Source organism: Neospora caninum, chromosome Ib, assembly GCF_000208865.1.
Source record: "Neospora caninum Liverpool complete genome, chromosome Ib".
Taxonomy (NCBI): Eukaryota; Apicomplexa; class Conoidasida; order Eucoccidiorida; family Sarcocystidae; genus Neospora; species Neospora caninum.
The window spans coordinates 1,652,899-1,675,083 of NC_018386.1; the positions used below are offsets into that span (position 1 = coordinate 1,652,899).

The 22,185-nt window shown below is 54.4% G+C and overlaps 4 protein-coding genes across 4 annotated transcripts; 2 read left to right on the forward strand and 2 right to left on the reverse strand.

Annotated features, from left to right (window-relative positions):
• Positions 1–559: 559 nt before the first annotated feature.
• On the reverse strand, positions 560–1,444 carry NCLIV_004360 (conserved hypothetical protein; the record flags this gene model as incomplete). The annotated part of the gene is made up of 1 exon (XM_003879938.1): positions 560–1,444. One exon carries the CDS (start codon positions 1,442–1,444, stop codon positions 560–562), a length of 885 nt encoding a protein of 294 aa, XP_003879987.1.
• A 1,987-nt stretch (positions 1,445–3,431) lies between these two features.
• On the forward strand, positions 3,432–12,450 carry NCLIV_004370 (conserved hypothetical protein; the record flags this gene model as incomplete). Its single annotated transcript, XM_003879939.1, has 8 exons — positions 3,432–3,771; positions 4,590–6,202; positions 6,446–6,550; positions 6,920–6,994; positions 7,758–8,352; positions 11,176–11,456; positions 11,857–11,936; positions 12,363–12,450. The coding sequence occupies 8 exons, from the start codon at positions 3,432–3,434 to the stop codon at positions 12,448–12,450; spliced, it is 3,177 nt and encodes a 1,058-aa protein (XP_003879988.1).
• A 1,284-nt stretch (positions 12,451–13,734) lies between these two features.
• Positions 13,735–16,527, reverse strand: NCLIV_004380 (cathepsin L, related; the record flags this gene model as incomplete). Its single annotated transcript, XM_003879940.1, has 4 exons — positions 13,735–13,755; positions 14,272–14,916; positions 15,570–15,682; positions 16,059–16,527. The coding sequence occupies 4 exons, from the start codon at positions 16,525–16,527 to the stop codon at positions 13,735–13,737; spliced, it is 1,248 nt and encodes a 415-aa protein (XP_003879989.1).
• A 1,413-nt stretch (positions 16,528–17,940) lies between these two features.
• On the forward strand, positions 17,941–20,063 carry NCLIV_004390 (p23, related; the record flags this gene model as incomplete). The annotated part of the gene is made up of 3 exons (XM_003879941.1): positions 17,941–17,945; positions 18,970–19,159; positions 19,545–20,063. The coding sequence occupies 3 exons, from the start codon at positions 17,941–17,943 to the stop codon at positions 20,061–20,063; spliced, it is 714 nt and encodes a 237-aa protein (XP_003879990.1).
• Positions 20,064–22,185: the final 2,122 nt, after the last annotated feature.

The following is a 22,185-nucleotide window of genomic DNA, read 5'->3' on the forward strand; positions in this document are numbered from 1 at the left end:
ACATACCCACACGACACAGTTTTAGTGCCCTTTCTACACGTGACAATCGTTCTCCCACAGCTATGCATATATATATATATATATACAGATATATAGATATATACAGCTATATATATACAGACGTATAGATATAGATATATATAGATATATACAGATATATATGCATGCAGACATATCCATTAACACAGGCAGGATATGTAAGCTCGTCCGGTGTCCGCGACGACGTTTTGTTCCAAAAAAAAACGGTGCATGCGGCAACGAACCTCCAACGTGCACCCGTGAATCTCTCTCTCAGTATACAGACCTAAATTTCTTTCTCCCCGCCTCCAGTTATGCAGCAGACAGACGCGCAAACCTCACGATTTTTGCGTCTTGTGCAGGCGGGCGAAAGTCGAGAGATCTGTCTCTTTGCACCCCGAACATTTCAGCTCAGAGGGTCATTTCGCTGCAAAGAGATGGCCGCCCGAAACGCGCCTTCTGTTCTCAGCCTGCCCTCGACTTTCCTGTGCCTTTTTTTCTCTCTGCCTCTTTGTTCTGTGAAACTGCAAGGCCTGCAGATCTATCCGACGCGAGACAGAGTCGTCCTTCGCCGATTCAATGCCCCTAGACCTTCTTCTTCGTCGTGTGACGTCTCTGAATCTTCTTCTCTCCCATCGCTTTCTTCTCTCTCTCTCTCTTCTGCCTCTCCTCCTTCCCTTTCTTCTTCTCTTTCTTGTCTCTCTCGTTCCTTTTCTTCTTTCGACATCCGTTGTTTCTCGAGGCGGGGCGTGCTGGTCGGCGACGACACGCGGACGGGGCTCTCGGCCTCGACACTTCCGCGCTTTCGCACCTCGCGGTGCGGCGTTGTTTCCCCGCGAAGAAAGGCGCGATCAGGGGGCGGCGCGATCACGGACACGCCTCGTCGCGGTTGGCAGAACACCGGCGAAGCGTCTCTTGGAGCGTCTTTGAGGAGACTCTCGACCTCTAGAAGCTTCTTCGCGATGCCCTCAGCACGCACCTCGCGCGTCTCGCGGCGGGCTTTCCCCCCTTGAGTGTTCTCATCTCGCTCCTCTGCCTCGGGCGACTGCGAGTGTGGTTTCGCATCCACCTTCGCGCCTGGCTCTTCAGTCTCCTCAGACTTCCCGTTCGCCTTCTCCCCCTCGGCGGGTTCTCTAGCTCGAACTGCGCGGCTTTCGAACCGTCTCGCGACTGCGACGAGGCGCTGCGGAAGGCTCTCGTTCTCCTCGCCTGCAAGGCGGCACTCGCGTTTCAGCTTCTTCAACGGAGCAACTTCTTGCGCTTCGGGAATGAGGAAACGCTCGCCGATCGCCTTCTCGCAGGCCAAGGTCTCCAGAGAGTCGCCGCTCACTCGCCGAGACTCCGACGGCGAGCACGAACGATCCGCCTTCAAATCGAACACCGAAGCGGCCACCAAATGGTGCGGAGACGAAGGCCGTTGCGGCATCTTCGAAGAGAAGAGAAGGAATAGAAAAACAGGCAGAAAGGGAAGGGAAAGCAACGAAACGGGATTGGAAGGGAAAGCAACGAAACGGGATAGGAAGGGAAAGCAACGAAACGGGAAAGGGAAGGAAAGAAACGGAAAGGCTGCGTGCGTGTGGAACAGAGAGGGGGTATGCGGTTGGAGACCCTCGGAGCAGAAACTGCGTTTTGTGTCGTTGATGGCCAGAGACGCTCTCGTTCAGTGAGAAAGACGGGGTGGAAACTCTAGGCAAAACAGCTGCAGAGAGAGACGCACGTCCACGTGGAAGAGAAAGCCGAGGCGAAAAGGAAGGAAAAGAAGGAAGGACGCGCTTCACTGCATGGATGTGACAGGAGAGGCTGTGTCTGTGTCGAATCGACAGGCGAGAGAAGAGGGAAAACGCAAATTGACAAAGTTTCCGCCTCGAAAAAAAGGCCAAATAGCGGTTTGCGTGCACTTCCGCGCAGCGTGCCTTCGGGTGTACATACACACGGAAGCGGCGCGAGTCTTGGCTGTCTCTCGTCGAATCTCGGCGAAAAAGGGAGACTCAGAGAGAAAAACGCGCACGCTCCACCCAAGAGAAAAAGAGGAGGAAAGTGCACAGCCTGGAAAGAGAAAAGAGACCCGACGTGGATCTCCAATCTGCCTTCGCTTGCTTTCAAAGTGCGACACGGTGTCTCACACCTCCCAGGCCAGCAAGAAACCTGGCCTGCGTGGCGGGAGCAGAAAAAAAAGAAAACGTGGAGGTTTCCAGAGATGAAGCGTGTGTCTGCGTGTTTCCCTCGTGTGAAAACGGCTTTTCTCTTTTCTCTGGCAGAGAAAAATTGGCGGAGAGAAATTGGAAGGGAGAACACAGGAGAGAACAGCGTCCGGACGAAAAGCCGTGTCTCGTGCCCTATGCACACCTCAGAGCAATCGCCACCCGTGGTCGTCTTTCCGCTCTCTCGTCTCCGGCTCGTTGCATGCGCTTTTTTAAAAAAGAAAGGTTGGTCTGCGACCGCACAGCGCGACGCTTTCTGGCGTATCGACGCTTTCGAAGAATTCATCCTCGCGCGCAGCATCCCCTTTCTGAGACTGCAAAAGAGAAAAAGAATCTATAGACAAAACGCGCAAAACAACACAAAACTGCGGGTGTGTGTGTGTGTGTGAATTTTTTTTGTCAGCCGCGCCCAGCGGGCCTCGCGCCGCAGTTCGTGGGATCCTCTCGGCAGCTCCACGTTTCTGCAGTTTCTGGCGAGACTCTCTTTTCTTTCCTCGCAAATTCTTCCCTTCTCGCTTCCAGAGTTGCCTGTCTCTCTGGAAGACGAACGTCTTCTCGGGAACGCCTCTCTGAGCTATCTCCTTGTGTCTCTTCGATCCTCCCGGACCCGCGCAGGGGCATTCACTCAAACCAAACTCGAACCGTTTCCTCCTTTGAATTCTCTCTCTTTTTTTCGTCGAAATCTCACACCCTTCCTTTCTTTGAGCTCTCTTTTTTGTACCTCTCTGATTCTGTAGAGTCAAGTCGTTCCCTTCCCCTCCTCTTCATATCCAGCTTTCTCCCTCCCCAGTTTTATCTCTCTTTCTCTCCAGTTTTTTCTCTTTTTTTTTCTGTCGTTCTCCTCTTCCAGAAGAGCCTGACGTCGTGTGTCTGCCTTTTTTGCTGATATTTTACGTTGGAAGGGAGGCAAGTGACGAGGCGAGGAGCCTCTTGAGCGCATTTCTTTGGCAAGATGGGCAAAACGCGGATTTCCGCTGACCGCCGCCTGGGTCTCTTCTCTTCTCTGTGGAGCTTCCAGCTGTAGGATCTGTGCAACTTCTTTACTGCTCTCGCTTCGATGCAAAACTCTTTTTCTTTCACGCAACCTATATTCACGCGAAAACCGACGACCTTCTGGGGCGTTCAGGCGTCTGCGGAGACAGCCGAGAGAGCCTCGCGACTCGCGGCTTCTCCTCTCGCACGTCCGGCGCGCTGCCCTTTCAACGAAAACGCATGCGCAGGCGCAAAAATGCAAACTCGGCGAGACGCGAAGGAAAGATGCAGGATCCACGGGAAGACCGACTGCACGATGCAGCGGAGGAAGAAGAGCGACTTGTGAGAAACCGAGATGAAAGAGCGCAACGGGCGTCCTCTCGCCTGGCTGACTCTCCAGGACAGTTCCCTGACGGAAATGCTCACAAACGAGACGCGACGCATGCGGCCTCTCCCTCTTCGCCAGCACGTTCTGGAAAGGAGACTGTCCAACGCGAAGCGGAGACACGCGCGAATCGGCTGCCTGACCACGTCCTCATGCCGCCTCCGCCTCGCCTACCCGCCCCGCTCTTGAAAAAACGTGAGCAAGGAAACTGTTTCAGACCCTCCAGTCTCTCCAGGCACGCGCATGCACCTGCGTTTTTTATTCATTTATACAAGTTCAGCTTTTATGGGTTTTCTCTCTGGACAGAGAGAGAGGCGGACTCACGTGCGGAGACAGGCTGCCGTACAAGGCCTGACGAGAGACAGAGACGAGGACATTTGAAAGAGGCCTCGCAATCGCGTAGAGTCTCGCGCCTGTGCATTTGTCTGTATATATATAATCGATTCACACTGCTTCAGACACACAAGGAGACACATTTACATCCATCGACCGATCTGCCTGACCATATATGTGTGTATAGATGTATGTCTCCGTCGTCTCCTCGTTTGATCTCCTTCTGCTCTGTGGTGTGTGGCTCATAATCCTCTCGGGTGCATTCGCCCTCGGGAGGCGAGACACTCCCCTTCCGGCAATGGAACAGTCATTTGTGAATCTTGTTTTTTCACGTCTTGTTTTAGATATCTGTGTGCCTGCACTCTGGTTTGTGTGGACTCGTACCGACCTGCTGGGGGAGAGCAGCGTGTTTCCAACTTTTTTCGCGCGGAAATCTGTAGGGAATACTTAGGTCTATCTATTTATAAAAATAGATTTGGAAATGGTCTATTTATACTTACTGGTATACATTTCAGTCGTGTCATTGTTGGTGCTCTCTTGGGATTCTCTAATTAGAGTATTTCTAGCTCGCTGGCTACACGCGCAGAGAGATGGAAGCGTCCTGAGAGCCTGTGTCTTTCGTGTCTTTGCAGAACGGCGATCGAAAGACGTGTGTCCTTTTCTGCTGCTTGCATCTGCAGGAAAACTGGCGACGAAGGGAAAGACACCACAAGCCGAAGACGGCCAGCTGCCTTCTCCGGATAAGAAGTGTCTCAGTCCTTCCCAGAAGGATCTAGACAGAGCTTCTCTCTCTTCCTCGTCGTCTCTCTCTTCTTCCTCGTCGTCTCTCTCTTCTTCCTCGTCTTCTCTCTCTTCTTCCTCGTCTTCTCGCTTGCCAGAGATTCCGAGAAAGCCTTCTCTGTCGCAAGGACGGGAGGCGTCTGAGGGCGGGGGAAGCAGCGAGAGGGAGGAGGGCGAGAAGTCGTCAGTGGAAGATTTGTTTTCCTCTTTCATGTCGGAAATCGCGGCGCTGGAGAACCAGCACGCGGACCAGCCTGACGGGGGCGGCGAGGGAGGCACAGACGGCTCCACTTCTCCTGCTGAGGGTCGGAAAACCTCCCTCCTTCAGTCTCCTCCCGCTTCTCCCTCTTCTTCTCTCGTTTCTCCCTCTTCTTCTCTCGCTTCTCCCTCTTCTTCTCTCGCTTCTCCCTCTTCTTCTCTCGTTTCTCCCTCTTCTTCTCTCGCTTCTCCCTCTTCTTCTCTCGCTTCTCCCTCTTCTTCTCTCGCATCTCCCTCTTCTTCTGTTTGGCAGCCACGGGTGGTTCCGAAGACGAAGAGGCCTTCCTGTTGGAATGCAAAGACACAGGAGGCGTCGTGTACACGACCCAAACCTCCAGCTCTGGAGGCACCGAGCGCGCGAGGCGAGTGTGAGCCTGCGCGTCTTCTCGCCGAGTACGCGGAGGAGAGCGACTCTGAAGCGGCGTCTTTCCACTTGCCCCCGCCCGGACCAGGCGGAGGACAGGACGTGGTTTCTCTCTCCGCTCCGCGGGAAGTCGCAAAGACGCGCGGCTCGCCGCAGTCTGTCGACGAGGGCGCAGAGACGACGGCCCCTGTCAAGGCCGAGCCTGCTTCGAGCGCACCCGTCCTGCGAATCATTTCCAGGACAAAGCGGACAGTCGCGGACGACACCGGCGCGAATGCGGGGCTCGAGGGGCGGGAGCAAAGCTGCAAAGGTGCGGAGACACCCGGAGCAGAGGGCGAAGAGAGCGTGTCGCGCTCGAGAGGGAGCGACGGAAAGTACCTGCCGACGCCGACGGAGAAACTCAAGACTCCCGAAGAGAAGATCGCAGAATTTCTAAACCAAATCGCGTTCATCGAGCGCGCAGTCGACGAACACGACGAACGCGAGAGACTTCGGCGCCGCAGGCTCCGGAGGCGATGTACATACACCGGAAGCGAGGAGGAGTTCTTCTCCGACGACGTTTCGGGCGCGTCTGGGACCGAAAGCGAAGACAGCGCCGAAGACGAGGCGGAGCGAGAGAAGCGGCGGGGGACAGACAGAGAGCGAGAAAACGCGGTAGACGAGGCACAGGATGACTTGCTGGGAGAAATTGTAGCGGCGGAACTCGAGGCAGAACGCAAACGTGGACGGGGACGCAGAGAGACAGAGAGCGACAAGGCACGGTGTGGGGGAAACGGAGACGGCCAGCCTGTCTCCTGCACGTGTCTTTGCGCCTTCTGCAAATACTGCCACGAGAAGGAAGACGCGCGAGAGACAGAAACGAAAAAACGGACGAAACACGACGCCAAGCAGGTGAGGGACAGGCGAGAGAGGAAAGGAGAACGTCAAAGAGCGTGGGTCTTTTGACAGAGAACACATCTCTCCGCCCCGCGCTTTCGGAGGTTCTCTCCTCGGCCGTCGTGGGGTCCGGATCTCTCTGTGCTGGCGTACCTTCTTTCGTCTCTGTCGCCTCTTTCTCGGTTTTCGTTCCCTTTCTTTTCGCTCCTCCTTCTGATTCATTCTTCCCTCCAAGTTTCCGTGTCTTTTTTTCCGCAGGTCGAGGCGCTTCTGTGGACGATCGCGGCGGAGCTCCACAAGCTGACGTCGACCGCCGAGGCCGCGTGGCGGAAGCGCACAGAGACAACTCTCGAAACGCGGAGAGTGAGCACGAAAGGAAAGAGAGGAACGAGGGGAAAATACAGAGGAAAAGCGGATGAGAGCACTACGCGAGGCATGGAAGGAAGAAACGCTTCGGAGAATGGAGGAAAGCGAGGCCGAAGCAGGCAGCGAGAAAGCCAGAAGATATATGAAGGCAGAGGAGAGAAGCGATTGAAGCCAGGCAGCGAGAAAGCCAGAAGATATATGAAGGCAGAGGAGAGAAGCGATTGAAACCAGGCAGCGAGAAAGCCAGAAGATATATGAAGGCAGAGGAGAGAAGCGATTGAAGCTGTGTCTTTCTGATGGCGCATGCATCCTTTTTTCGACACGCGGTGTGTTGACATCACGGGTCTCGCTTTTGTTCTTTCGCAGTTCGACTGGCAAGCAGGAGCCTTGGACACCACGTACTTCCTCGCGAAGCTTCGAGCTCTCAGAGAAGATCTCAAGGTAAACACTGGAGCATATGGGCAGTCTCTCCCGTGCGAAATACGGGATCACGGCTGTGCTCTTCTCTTTCCGAACGGCACAAACCGGGAAATGCGTGTCCCCAACATAGAATCCTGTGCGTTTACAGCCTGTACACCAACATACGCAAAACGGTCTCTCAGCTGGTGCATGCAGAGCCCTCTGGTTTTCGTCCAGATGCACATATGCGAGTATGCGGCGTATCAATCGGCGCGGATATTAGAATCGACAATACACGCAAATAGATATGTATGTACTTATATCGGTATATGTGTGTGTGCTTGTTTCAATTCGCGTTTTCGCTTACCCCTTGTGATGGGCGATGCATCCACCTTTCGTAGGATTGCACATCGATCGAGATGTCTCTTTCCTCAAATTGCAGCGGGAGTGTTGTAGTTTTTTCCACGTTTCTTTCATCCGCTTTTGTGGCTCTTTGTGTGTTTCACGTTTCGGCCGCGCCTGGGAGAGCGGACAAGTGGGGGGCGTTTTTGGCGATGCATGCGTTTCGCGCCTCCGAGGCGCCGTCCTTTACCGATTTCTGAGATGTTCCTCCGAGGAAAGGCGCAGCCTCCCGCTTCTTTTTCTGGTGGTGCTTGTGTTTGGACACGCTCCTCCCTCCAATTGCAGGTGTGTAAAGAGCTGCGTGAGAGTTTTTCATCTGGTTCGGTGTTTGCGTGCGTAGCTGTATGTTTCTCGTGTCTGTTTTCTTCCCTTTTTCTTCCCGTTCTCGCTGGGCTGTCTCTAGGCGAAAGTCGAGCAGGAAGAGAGGCGCGAAAAGCTCCAGTCGAACAGTTCCGAGTTGGCTTCAGCGTTTCCTTACTCGCCCGCGGTTGCCCCGATGAAGGAGGAGAAACCAAGTTCCTCCGTCTCGAGCTCTCAGCCTTCGCGCAGCTCGAGCTCCCCGGCGCCAGGCCCTATCTCTGCTTTCTCCTGCATCCGGAGTGTCTACGACCCTAAGCGAAGCGGTTTCTCCCCTGTCAGGCCTTCCGTCTCTTCTTCTACTCCTTCTGTCTCTTCTTCTGCTCCTTCTTCTGTCTCTTCTCTCTCTTCTCGGTCTGTGACGCACATTTCACGGGGCTCGTCCAGCTACGCGGGAGACGGCGAAGTTCCGCTCCCGTCGTCGCCGCCTCCGCCGATGCCTCCTGACGAAGACGAGTCAGAGAGCGAAGAGCGAGGCGAGAAAGAAGAGAAAGGAGAGAAAGGAGAAAGAGAAGAGAACGGAGAGAGAGAAGAGAAAGGAGAGAGGGAAGAGAGAGGCCGCGAGCGTGCGCCACGTGAGCGCGGGAACCACGAAGACCCTGCGCGTGCCGGGGAGCGACGAGCAGCGGAAGCTCTATCAGGTAGGACAAGTGAAAACACGAGAGAGAGCGAGACGTTTCTCCCCTCTCGAGGCTCGCAAACTGCCGAAAACGGGGCGCCTGTGACGCGCATTTTGCAGAAAACCTGTGTCCTTTTTACGTCCCTATGCATGCTCAAACGGCGCGCAGAGAAGGCGGTCCGGTCGCGTGTTTGCGGATATCGCGTTTTTTCGAGATGCCTCTCCGGCGAGCGTCTCCCGCTCGCCAGAGACGCCCCGATGACGATGAGCGCTCTCGCGGAGACGAACGCGCCGAGGGCGTGAAAACTGGAAACAGACTTGCTCCTGGATTTCCACCTTCGGAAGGCTGTCTTCGAACTGCGGCCTGTCGTTTTCTTCCGGTTCTTCCTTCGTCTTGTTTCGCGGTCGGCTGGTTTGGTCTTCTTGTTCGTGTTTCGGGTGTTTCTCCTCTGTTTTGTCTGGTGTCAATTCTCGTTCAAACCCTCTCGTGTCTTGAGAACGCGAGATGAAACAGAAAAAGGAAGGAGAGAAAGAACAACTAGCATGCCGACACAAAAAGGGGAAAGAGCGTCGACGGCTTGCTGGGCAGAGCGCCACCAGTTTTTTCTCTCCCGTTTCCTCTCGCTCGTTTCCCATGCTGAAAAAGCGAGCGAGAGAGAAAGAAAGAAAAACACAGGAAAACGAAGACAGAGAAGAAGCCGCGTAGCGGGAGAGAGAAAGTGACCGACTGCTTGCGACGAGTGCAAGCTCTGCTCATCGAGGGAAGACTGGTAAGCGAAAGAAGCGAGACGCGAGCCTTGCCTCTTTCGGACACGTTTCGTGTGCATTTGGTTGGCCATACGGCGCGGGCAAAGAACGCGTGTAGCGTTTCGAAGCAGCGACTTCCGAACGTAGAAAGAAAGGCGGATCTTCTGTCGCGTTCGCGCTGTCTTGTTGCGGCGTTCCCGCGCAGGCGCGTTCATACTTCCAGTTTTCCCTTCCATGAGATGTTCGTTTCTTTCGCCGCTGTCACGACAACAAACAGACTGACCCTGAGCTTGGAGACACTGTACTCCACACCCTTTTCCGATTTCTCGCAAACGGTGCCGCAATTTAAAATACGTGTAAAAATGTGTGCTTGGGGATGTTGGGTGTTTGCTCTGTATGCTTCCACACAAGCAGACATTCTTTTGCATGTGCATTCACCTACATACATACGCACTTGCATATATGCATATATATGTAGTTATATGTGGTTGCACGTGTTTGCTTGCGAGTGTTCAGTTATTTTTGCCGTTCGTCTTGGGACTTCCCGCATTTTCCTGGTGGCTGAACGCGTCCTCGCTGTGTGCTGTCGTTTTGTGTAAACAGATGTATACACGGAAGAGAGCCTAGCAAATGACACTGCTGAGCTCTCATGCATTCACTTTTGTCCGTGTCTCTTTATAAAAATATATAGATAGATAGATAGATAGATAGATAGATAGATAGATAGATAGATAGATAGATAGATAGATATAGATATAGATATAGATATAGATATAGATATAGATATAGATAGATAGATATAGATAGATAGAGATAGATAGATAGATTTTGTATATATGTATGTATATATATATATATATATATATGTGCATGCAGTTGGAGGCATTCCTGTTTGGATAGAGCCTGCGCCGGAGTTTTTGTGAGGTGTGGCGAGGCAGGTACCTTCACCGACTCAGCCCCGTGGCGGTGTCTTGTCCGTGAACGAAATTCCACATTGACCGTCTTTCTCACGGTCTGCTGCCAGTTTCTGGGTCGTCTCGTCCCGTCCCGCAAGGCCCAGAAAAGTGCACTTTTTCGCGTCGGCTTCTCTCTGTGCTGCATGCTTTCACAGACGGCGATCGCTGAGATCCACACAAACCATCGACAACAGCTTCTTTTCCCAGAGAAATGGAACCCTCTCGCCGTCGCTCTCTGTTCCCTCCCCCTTTCCACAGTCGGCCTGTCGCTGTCTCTTCCTATCCTCGGCGTCTCTGGTGTCTCCGCGTGTCTGTGTCTCCGCGTGTGTGTCTCTTCTTTCGGATGCGCGGGCGTCCGCGCCGCGTTTGGGCGGCGCGGGGCAAAAGATCGAAGAAATCCGAGCGTTTTTCGGACGCACAAGGAGCGCCTGATTCTCCACTTAGGCTGGTTCCTGTGCAGCGCTTGCTTCGCCTCTGTGGGGAGTTCCGGGACTGCATTCAAGTGCGCTTTTTGCGTTGAGAGAGCGGTCAGTTTCCGAGTCTGTCTGCGGCGGAGGAGTCGCAGGACGCAGGTTCGTGTCGCCTCTCTTCGGAGAGGGGAAAGGAATTTTCGGAGACGACAGAGACACACGGCATCCGCCACACCGCCCCTCTCGCTCCCCCATCGCCGTGCCTCTGGCGTGTGCAGTCTTCATTTCCTCGTCTTCAGCATACACTTTTTTTCTGTCTCTCTTTCTCTCTCTTCCTTGCAATACTTCTTCTGTGTAGGATTTGTGGATCGCAGCGTGCGTTTTTGTGAAGGCAGAAAACAGTTTGGAGTGCAATCGCCGAAAACTCCTCGGCAGACCCCCTCGAGGGAAACGAATCCTCCAAACGTTTTGCGAGGAGACGCCCGAGTCGACATGTCTCTCGCCGGCGTTTTTCCGCCGATCCTCCTGCCGCAGCCGCCGCATCACTCGGGATCTCAGAGAGAGAGAGCGCACCCCTCTCTTTCGAGGAAACGGGGAGTCTCTCCACTATTCAAACCCTTCCCTTTGGGGAGTGATTCTGTGCGGTTTGTGGCTGCAGTAAATCGCGAGTCAGGTGTGTTCTCATACCTGTGTTTGAAAGTGTGTTTCCCTTTGCTTTTGGGTCCTCTGCAGGCGAATCTGGAGGCGCGGATGCATGCGCTCGCGCTCCTAGAGGCGCGAAAGACGACCTGAAAGGCCAGGCGCCCGTCGCCGCTGAAACCGAGAGCGCCAGCGGTGTCGGTCGACCTCGCGGTCACGCTCAGACCGCCGAGAAGAAGGGGAGAGCGCATGCAGCCTCTGTCGTGTCTCTCGCATCGACGACGAATCCGCTTTTGCGGAAAAAGATGAAGCTCGTCGACAAGTGGAGGCGAACGCGAGAACGCGAAGACGAAGAAGACGAACGGCTCGAGAGGGTGCGTTTTTCGCTTGCATTTTTTGCGGCCTCGCAGAGAGCCGGCTGTCCCGCGTGACGCCACGAAAAAGAAAGACAAGCAAAAAGCCGAAGACGCCCGGCGAGGGGAGGGGTCGGTCTGAGGGTCGTGGGGCATGGGACACGCGAAGAAGAGAAAACGGAGGTAAAGAGGAAGGACGTTTGCGTTTTTTTAATTTCGACGACTCAAAAAGGAGGCCAGACGCACCCCGTATGCTGGTGCAGGCGAACCTGCTCATACACCAGCTCTGTGCATTTCACGCGACTGTTGCATGCACATCAATAAAGCTGTGTCGGTGAGAGATCAAGAGTTCGGGTGCGAAAAACCACGGAGTGTTAAAACCTCTTGAGGGTTTTCCGAAACGCGGCTTGTGTGTCTTCAGGAGAGAGAGCGACGGGAACTTGAGAGAGAACAGCGAGAACGGCAGAAGATCGAGGAGTGGAAGGAGCGGCAAATCGCAAGGTGCGCGCAGGAATGCCCCTGTTGTCTTTTGGGGTGTCTCTGTCTGCCGCCCTTTTGGTTCTTTTTGGGATTTTTGCCGGAGTCGGGAGTGTGGGTGCGGAGGAAAATAGAGAAGGAAGGTCCACAGTGCCTCACAGCGAGACAGGGAAGAAAACATAGATATCTTGAAATGCATGCGGCATAGCCAGTTCTCTTGGCGTTTATGTGTGTAGGTACACGGTGTTTGCAGGGGCTCTGACAGCAGGACTGCATCCATACTTATTTATGTACTGGCCTCTCGGGGGTATATAGATAGAAAGATTAAGGTATATAGAGGATAAAGATACCGGGAGACATAGATACATCCGGATAAGGATGTAGAGATGTGTATTTGAAACATGCAAACAGATGCATGCGTATGGCAAGTGTTTTTGTGATTTTCCTCAGCGGCGGCGCAGCGCGAAATGCGAATTTGATTGAAGTGACGCAGGACTGGCGAGCGATGGTCGAGAAGAATCGTCAGCAGCAGTTGTAACTTTCCCGGTCCTCTCGAGTCTCCCCCACTGTTCCAGTGGTTCCTTCTCTTGTTTCACCTTTCTAGACACAGACTCTTTGCACGTTTTGTCAATCCCATGTCTGGTCCCAGAAGCTGCGCTCCCCGCAGATAAACTGACGTCAAACAACGGGCGGAAGACGTTCCTCCCGTCGCGAAACCCCCGCATCGCTTCCGCTCTCGCGAAACTCCCTGCCTCCTCCACCCCCGGTTCCCCCTGGCAGGGTGTACATCCACCTCGATACACTCTTCGCGTGCGGATGTCTACGTCTGTCGTCGCCGAGCGTCCAAACGCCGAAATGGCGAGACTTCTTCGCTGACTGCTCTGTGCTCTTTCACGTAAAAAGGGACAACTGCTCGACAGCGCGGTTCGCCAAGGCCTACTTCTCCCCCATCGACGCCTAACTCCCTGGGGGGGGAGGGGGGGGGGGGGTTAGAGGCGGTACTCTCTCAGCAAGCAGGCACGCGCCTCGAGTCGAGCTGAAGCACAGCCGCTCAGTTTCGATTCTTTCTTTTTCCTGGCACACACATCGACGCAGAGACTCTCTCTGCACTGGCCTCGCTCTCTCAGCGGCAAAGATCTGGATTTCTTCACGATATCTGGGATGTTATAGGCCTTTTTCACGCTTTTTCAGAGCCGCTTCCGCTTCAAAGGCGTCTTCATCAGGCGAGAGAAGGAACCACAGAGTTCGCCGCGTCCCCCCCGGTGTCGCGAAGGAAACGCAGCCCGAGGCGAAAGGTCCGGAGGTTCCAGGCAGTGAAAAAACGTTTGGCTGCATGCACAAGTTTCTGCTCACGTTTTGTGTTAGACGCACTCCGGCCGAGCGCGGGAAACGCCGCACAGCAGACACCTCGCGAAAAAACACTAAGAACCTCCACGGAAAAGAAGATCTACAGCTACTGAAGCTCACATGCACACAGGACTCTCTCCTACAAAAAAAGGCCGCTGGTGAGGCGATACACGCTGTCGCGTCCTCAGACTTTTTCGCGTTTGAGCATCTTCAGGTAGCCGATTTCACGCGTAGAGCTACCTATGATACACACATACAAATAAAAACTGCATGCAATTGAAGAGGCGGACCGGGCGAGGCACACGAAGCAATGCGCGTCGGGCGGGGCTGTGAAAAACGTTCGCCCTCACTTTGGACGCGATCCGTCAAACGAGACACGCAAGGTGTACATACAGTGTGGATTGGCTCTCGAGAAAGGCACACACTCGAGCGATTCGCGTCTTAACCTGCAAAGTTCGAGGCAAGAAAGATCCATTCAAAAGTCCAAAGGCACAGTCTGCGGCGGGACAGAACATGAACAAAAACCACGAAACGAGGACATCGCGTGGCACGCCTCTCTCTATTTTTCTCCTTTCTCTCCCTTTCAAATCGGTTCTCCCTTTTTCCTCTCTTCCTGGGTGAGCCGGCCGCTCCACTTCGCTCTCTCGCTTCTCTTGCCTCCCCTGCATTTTTTCCTCCCTTTCAATTCCCGGCCACGTCCCTCTTTCTTCTCGGAGCACCAACGTCCTCCGCGTCTCGCTTCTCGAACCCTTTTTCGAGATCGCGTCTTGGGCGCTTCTACACCACGGGGAAAGACGCATCCAAAAGAAGGCCGCACTGTCCCTGAAAACACAAGCGCACAAACGGCTCTCTCCAGATGTCACGCGCCCCTCCTCTGATTGTGTGCCGCCTCAAATCTCTGCCTCTTTGTTTCTCTACGTTTCCCTCCTCTCCATCTCCCCTCCCCTCTATATACCGCCCCCCTCCCTTCTTCCCCCCTCCTGTCGCGCGCGTCTCCTCTCGACTGGCTTACCTCTTCGCCCTTGTGCATGGCCATGTACATGTACCCGTCTCGGCCCCATCCTGATCCCCAGGAGTTTTTCATGATCCAGAAGTCTTTCTTTGTCTCTTTGTCGGTTCCGTAGCCCACGAGGAGGACGCCGTGGTCGAGGTCGGTTCCGCAGGACGCGTCGAAAACGCCTTCGTGGTAGAACTGGAAAGGCAGCTGATCGGCCTCGATCGCGATGCTCACGGGGCTGTGAGCCAGCGCGGCCTTCATCGCCGTCTCGCTCTTCCTCGGCACGTCCTTGAACCCCGAGATGGTCACCACTTTCTTGCACGCCCTCTTGCACTCTCCGTCTCGAGCGAGGTACGGATACCCCTCCTCCGAGCACAGGCCGCCGCTGTCCACGACGTACTGGAACGCGTCGTTCATCTCTCCGCCGCTGCAGCCTTGGTTGCCTTCTGCAAGTGAGCAATCCACCAACTCCTGTTCGCTCAAACTCAGCAACTCGCCAGTCTTCGCGCAGTGCGCTCCCTCCAACGCTCCCGTGGCGGAGAACGCCCAGCACGAGCCGCAATCGCGCTGATCCTTCACAGGCGTCACACACCCCTTCTCTCGCCAGTCCACCGCAGACGGCACGTCGCTCGGCGAAACCTTCAACAGCTCCGTCGCCACCTGGGAAACGCCAAAGCGTCGGAACGAAGAGCGAGAGAGCGACACAAAAGAGCAACGCGTTTACACACAAGAAAGCAACCGAAAAGAAACGCTTCCACCAAGAAGAAGAGAGAGGACGAGAACACACACGCAAACGCTCAGAGGGGACACAGAGAGAGACAGACACGAAGACGCCCCGGAACGCGAGTGCACGTGTGTTGGTGGCTTTTTGGTGACGGAAAAGGAAGAGAAGGTATCGACGCGTCTACTGACTCTCCACATGCATGCTGAGAGAGAAAAGAGAGAGAAGGAAGTGTGTGTGCACGGGGAGAACGAAACGGCGAGCGAGAGAAGAAGAGCTAAAAACTCAACACGACCATGCAAACACAAAAACGCGGAGATGCGCACGCTCGCACGCATGAGCACCAACGCTTCCACGGTTTTACAGCGAGAGGGATAGACATATATCCACGATCAAAGAAGATCTAGATGTTGGGACATGTGTATGTGAATCCGCAGTGGAAAGAGGAATGTGATCGGCAGTTCCAAGACAAGTGTCTCCCCCGTGAGACGCGCGTGTCAGGCCAGCTGATGCCTTCCCCAAATGGTGAAGCCGAACCGCACATTTTTTCCGTCGTGCGTCCTGCCACGAAAGAGTGAGTTGAAACACGTACCCCCAGGTTGTTGGACTTGAGATTGCGAGACTTGTTGTAGCCGAGGTACTTGCGGCGAAACTCTTCGCGAGACAAGTCCCCGAAATGGTTCATCTTGAGCGAGTACGAATACCCTGCAAGTGACGTTGCACCGACAAACAGCGCGCTTCGATTAGAAAAAAAGCAAAGACCCAGCAGCAACGAGGAAAACCCGGGCATCCTCTCCACGCAGACAGTCCCAAGTTTTTACAGGCGCTGACCTCACGCGCAGTCCAGGACTCGCCGAAAAGAGTGTTTGCTGGGTGGTACGGGAAAAAAACGTAGCGGTTGACATGTGCCGTTCAGCGAGGCGGGTGTACGTACGCCTCGGTTTCGCTCTCCCAGTACCATGAAGTGGGCTAGAAGCCTGCCACGTGCCGGCAAGGCACATCTCTGTGATTCTTCAAGAGACGCTTCACGTCTTTTACTCTCTTGCACGTCTTCACACACACGTACGGGCTGCCTGCTCACCTTGTTGGTTGTGCGTGTGGATGTAAGCGAGGTTGTTTTTGAAGATGGCATATCGCTTTTGTGTCTCCTCCTCGGTCGCGTAGCTCTTGCCGTAGGTGGCTCGGAAGCTGCCGAAGGCGTTCTGGAAGTGTTCTTCTTTCCACTCCCAGATGTTCACCGGGGTTTTGTGGTCCTCGACTGGTGACGGCGGGAAAACACCCCGATCGTCATCTCCCTGCCACTGAATGAGGAAGGAGGCAAAGACAAGGAGAGACACAGCCGCTGCTACGAGTGCGATCCAGGCCCGAGTTTTAAAGTTGCGCTGACGCAGGAATTTCTTCCAAAAGTACGTCCGAGTCGTTACTACGTAGGGAGTTGCAGCCACGCCGCCGGCTCGGACGCCTCGTCGCTGGTGGAGCTCGCCGTTCTCCAATCCGTCGTCGCCCTCGCCGTTGAGGAAGGAGACGTAGTGCGTCTCACTGTTGTCCATGGTCGCCTCGCGCAAAAACGAAAGAAAGGGGCAAGAATCCGCGAAAAGAAATGTACGGTAAAAGTTCGCACAGAATGCGAGGCGCACTGCTGGCAGGCCGTGAGTTCTCGGGTGCCAGGGGGGTTACGTCAAAAAGCAAAGTCGAAGGCCGGAAAACGGACGAAAAGGTCAAATGGGGTCAGTTGACAACGGAGTTATGCGGCGTAGGGCTAACTTTTGCAGAAAAAACCAAAGAGAATGGATGTTCCGCTGCTGCAAAACACACCGCGTTTCCCGGACAGCCGCGAAACCACAAAAAAGGTCCGGCGCTGCTAGGACGGGACACGGCGCGTTTCTTTCTTCGGCCGCGTGCTGTTTTCTCCAGCTGCCTCGCCGTCTCCAGACGCGTTTCCAAACCGGACACACACGAGTCAGGGACGCACAGACGCAACTCGGAGTCAGTCAGAGTCTCGAAGCCAGGGGAAAGTTCACTGTTGGTCGATGCCAAAAACGCAAAGCGAGAAGCTCGAGAAAAAACTTGCGCAAGTTCTTCATAACACGCACATAAAGCCTCAACCAAACACCCGTGCAGTCGCGGGCGGAGCTCGAGCGGCGGTCTTCTTTTCGCGAAAAGCGAATCCGTGGAACCGGCTCTCTCGTCGTCCCTGTGCGCACACGCGAAGCGCTGCCTTTTTTTGCGCCTCGCGGCCCCCGCCTCTCGTTTCAGAAGGTCGTCGAGCACTTGGGAAAACGCGGGAAACTTTTTCTGCCGTTCGCGCGGCTTCGGGAAAGCGGACGAGCAGCGCGCGGTCTGAGGTGTCACGACAGCTGGGCATACAGCAGGGGGGAGGGGGAAAAGGCGGGTTTGGCGTTCCGTCGGAAGCCGTTTCCTCGCGAACGCGAGTGCTTGCTGGCGCGACTCTCTCGTCTTTTCGCAGCAGCGAGAAACGTGGACGGCTGCGAACGAACGCGCTATAAGCCGAAAAGCCATGGGAGAGATTGGCAACGAAGAGAGTTGGGGGGTGGTGTGCTGTGTCACGTTAACTCTCCCGCGGGCGTGGTTTGTGCACTCCCTGCGCGCACTCTCCGTCGAGCTTTCTCTCTTGAGGGGCGTTTCGCCGGTTGCTGGGTTGAGGGTGCGCTCTCGCGCGGAGCCTCGGTGGTCGCTCTCTCTCGCGGCGTTCGAGGCGGAGGGCGCACGGCTACGAAAAAGGGAGACGGAAGAGGGTGTTGCTTCTGCGTGTCTGCTGTGCAAAGAGCGCGCCGACACACGCGAGGCGTGAGTGCCAGAGAGTGGCCAAAAGTGGGGAGTGTGTCGGGCACAAGTGCGCGGAGTTGACATCCGTTTTGCTTCTTTTTCGTTTCGTGCTTTCCGTCGCTGAAGCTCTACGTTCGAACGCTCTTTGTCAATCCTGCGGAAAAACTCCGAAAACCATGGCGTAAGTCCGATTCCGCGAAGCCGGTCACCTCGTCTTCCCGCGCACGGTGTTCGTCCGTTTCCCCTTCTTTTTCACCGTCACCAACGGGGGCTTTTAGACAGAAGCAGTCGCGCTGATGGGACTCGACCGCCTTTCGGGCTTTATCGCAAGCGTGAAATTCGTCTGTGGGCGACAGGGGGGAAAGAGAGGTGCACCATGTGAAGGTGTCTTCCGCACGGGTTTTGGTTCTCACTCCACAAAGATTGGGCGACTGAGGGACCGAATCGGAGAGGGAACCTACGCGAGGCTGCGCGCAGGGCGGAAAAGAGAGGGAAAGGAGCGAGGGAAAGGAAGAAAGAATGAGAGTCATCCGGGCACTTCAGGCGTTTTGGAGTGCTGAAAAGAGCCTTCTTCACCGCCGTCAGAAAAGCGTGGCCGTTGACTGGCCCGCGCCTGTCTGGAAAAGGCGGCCTTCTTCACGAACGAAAAGCGAGGGAAAGGGGGATGATGGAAAACGACCAACTTCGGAAAGGGGTCAACGCATCCGCGACCGCTGTGAACAACTTTGGTGTTGCGGCTCTTCACGTGTTCATTGGTGTTCTTCCTTGCCAAGCATCGCGTGACGTATGCAAGGAATCTACATTCCTTGCGCATGTGGATACCGCTATAGCCCTCTGTGCTTTCGCTGAAAATTCATAGCTACGCGCACATCCTTGAGCCTATATATGTACATGTGTGAGCATATATATATATATATATTCATGTGTATGTAAAAACGTGCGTGAAGATTGTTCGTGGGGTGTACTTTTGTCAGGACTTGCCAGAGAGACGTATTAGCTCTTCCGTGCATTTCTTTCAAGTGTTTGCCCGGTCGGCATGCGCTTGCGTAAACGTCTTTCGTCCATGTTTGGGGGATTTTTGTTCGAGGGTGGACGGAGATTCTTTCACACGGGGCTCACGGTAGGTGCAGTCCGTCTTTTTTCCACTTCCGCGTACGGGGACCGCTCACCTCTTGTCTTTGCTTTTCTCTGTTTCCCATTCTTAGGGACGCGCAAGTTCACACTCCCCAGTGCGCCTGGGCGGAGACGAAGGAGTTCATTTTTCTCACAGTTCAAGTGCAGTCCCCCGAGGACTTGCAGGTTAATCTGCAGGAATCGTCTCTCGACTTTAAGTGCACAAGTGACAAGAAAGCTTTTGCTTTCCACCTCGACTTTCCTCATCCCATCATCGTCGAAGTAAGCGAATGGTGTGCGTCACAGTCCGAAACCGACAGGCGAGCGCTTTTCCGTCGTGAAGAAAAACACAGCTCATCGAGCTCTCCTACGTCCTTCCCCCCCGCGCCATTCGAATCAGCCAGCCTCCCTCCCCATGTGGCTTCATTCCTAAGAAGCCTATATGTTATATATATATCTACCTGTATCTACCTGCGTTGATGTTTCTACTTGCACAATCCGCCCAGCTTGAATGAGACATGTGTATATCTGTAGGTTCATGTGTGTTTGTGGATAGATGAGTTCCGTGTCTGTGCGGACATGTGTCTGTCTCGCGAGTGTGTACCTTGGGGTGCCCGTCACGTGTCTGGTTTCTGAGTCTTTCTTAAATGCCTGCGTGCGTTTGCAGGACTCCAAGTACAGCGTCCAGCGCAATGTCCAGTTCAAGTTGGTGAAGAAGGAGAAGGAGCGTTGGAGGTCCTTGAGCAAGTCGAAGCTCCACTGGCTGAAGTGCGACTGGGACAAGTGGATTGACTCCGACGACGAAGACGCGAAAGGCATGGACATGGGAGACTTCGACATGAACTCGATGGATTTTGGAGGTATGGGCGGTCTTGGAGGCATGGGCGGTCTTGGTGGCATGGGAGGTCTTGGTGGCATGGGAGGTCTAGGCGGCATGGGAGGTCTAGGCGGCATGGGAGGCATGGGAGACATGGATTTCGGCGACATGGGAGACATGGACTCTGACGACGAGGACGATTTGCCGGACCTCGACGATCCGATGAACAAGGGCGCAGAGTGCGAACACGGCGAGGACTGCTGCGGCGGCCACGGAAAAGAGGGCGAAGGCGCCTCCCGCGAGAACGCGGAGGAGGCGAAGGTGAACGGTTTGGAGGGAGCAGCGCCCGCCGAAGCCGCGCAGGCTTAAGTGTGAAGACGGAAATGGGAAAACAGATGAAATGAGGTGCATAGATAAACAGTTTGGACGGCAAGGCTGCGACTCGCAGGCGAAAGGTGCCCGGTGTGTGTATTTAGGAGTAGTACGTCCAGGGAGTCGAAGAAACACCTATGACGGCTCGTGGTCACGAGACACCGCGGGGAGCGGTTTTCGGGAAAGAAGGGCCGTCGTGGGAAGAACACTGGTAGCTGCGCGTGGCGCGTGCGGTTTTTTCTGTGGGCACAAACGTAACCGAAAGGTGGCGTCGTGTCTCTACGTACAGATCTGCGTCTCTGTAGGATAAACTCTGTGTCTGTCGCTCTTTCTCTACGTTTTTATATCAACTCTCTAGTACCACCGTCTCTTGTATAGGCTCGGGGTTATCCTGTTCGGCTAAACAACTCAGAGTTCTTCGGATCGAGGCAGCGACCGCGACTAAGTCGCGGTGTCTGTACGCGCTCTCGCCGCCGGTAGGATTTTCGGCGCAGAAACGAGACTCCCAGGGTTTCCCAAGGTTTCGCAGAGTCTTTCTTCTCAGATTCCGTCCAAACGTATGTGTAAAGCTGCGTAGGGAACACGTAGATAGACACTCGCTCCAGTCCTGAAACGCCCGAGACCTACAGATATTTATGCGTAGTTTTGTAGGCAATGCTCATTCCATAAATAGAGAGACGCGTGCATTTAAGAGGAGAATCCTTTGTCGCGGCGTCACATCAGAATCACTTTTCTCTCCTGTCTCACGTAACGACGGAAAGGAGTGGCCTCGCAACACCTCAGATCCTCCTCGGATCGACATGCGTTCTCATGACGAAAATCTCTTTCACTGTTTGGCAGCAGAGCGGGATCGCAGTCCCTAGTCAACGCTGCGCTTCCCGGTTTCACGCGAGTGTGTGTTTCTGTGAGGAGGTGCAAGCGACAAAAGACTAGTCTCCGCCCTCAGAGCAAAGCGAGCGCTGACTCGTGAAACCTCCCTCTGCCTCACGCGCAGAGCACTTTCCGCGCGGCTCAGAAGGCACGCATGCGTTCTTTTCAGAGTGCCACAACACCGGACAGAGTGTTTGTGTCTTCAGAGCAGAAACCACCGCGTTTCTGTTCTTCTCTACACACAGGCAGAAAGTCGTTCACACGTGACTCAGCGAAAGGTGCTGGAGGGGGGAAGGGAATGCGACAGGAAGAATTGTAAGCTTTTTTAGAAGGCTGGGGTCCAGATATACACGCATTCGCATAGAGACATGAATGTGTGCCGAGACTGTCAGGGAAGGAGTGAAATGGCAAGCGTGCAAAAAGCAGATTCAGATGTCGTCTTAGACAGGATGTAGCCGTAGACAGACGAAAGTGTCAGAAAGTGGACTAGCGGAACTGTATCGATCGATGGGGAGCCGACAACAGTTTTGTAGATGCGACAACGAAATGCATCTCTGGAAGTAAACAGAGAAATGTACAGAAAAGAGTTGCATAACTAGACCAGATTTGGACGATTTGATGTCGACGGCTGAATGCATAGACGCTTCGTAGGCATTGGGGTGTTCCACATGTCACGTCGCGGGGGGACGGGAGATATTGTGTAGCTTGTGTTCTCGAAGGTGAAATTAACGGAGACATTATACGTATCATGTCCACCGAGATAAGAACACCCGAGCCTCTCCATTCCTACCTGATTTCAACGGAAAACTCCTTTGTGCACCCGCCAGTGCAGCATGTCCAGGTCGCCCACTCTTTACAATCACGTAGAGCCCGCACGAAGGCATGTCAGACTTCTTACAAATCGAACACGTCCTCAAATCGGAAGTCCACGTCTTCCGTTGGCGCTAGACTTAGTAGTCTTGTCACCTATGTCATCGTTGCTTTGCCGCTTCCTTCCGTGTGAAGGAGTGCAAAAACCCACCTCAGTTTTATCGTTCCCCGCATGTTTCGTCATCACCCACGGACTACACTAAGTGGTGACCAGGGAACGTTTCAGTACCGATGCCTTCCCCCCTTTCACTCGCCAGCTACCCAACTGACGCAAGGCTATAACGCTCCGGAAGACTTCAACGCACTCGACACGTTCCCAGGAATCTCAGAGAAAGACAGTTACAGCAGAACTGTGCCTTCTTGACTCGGGGACTTGTGC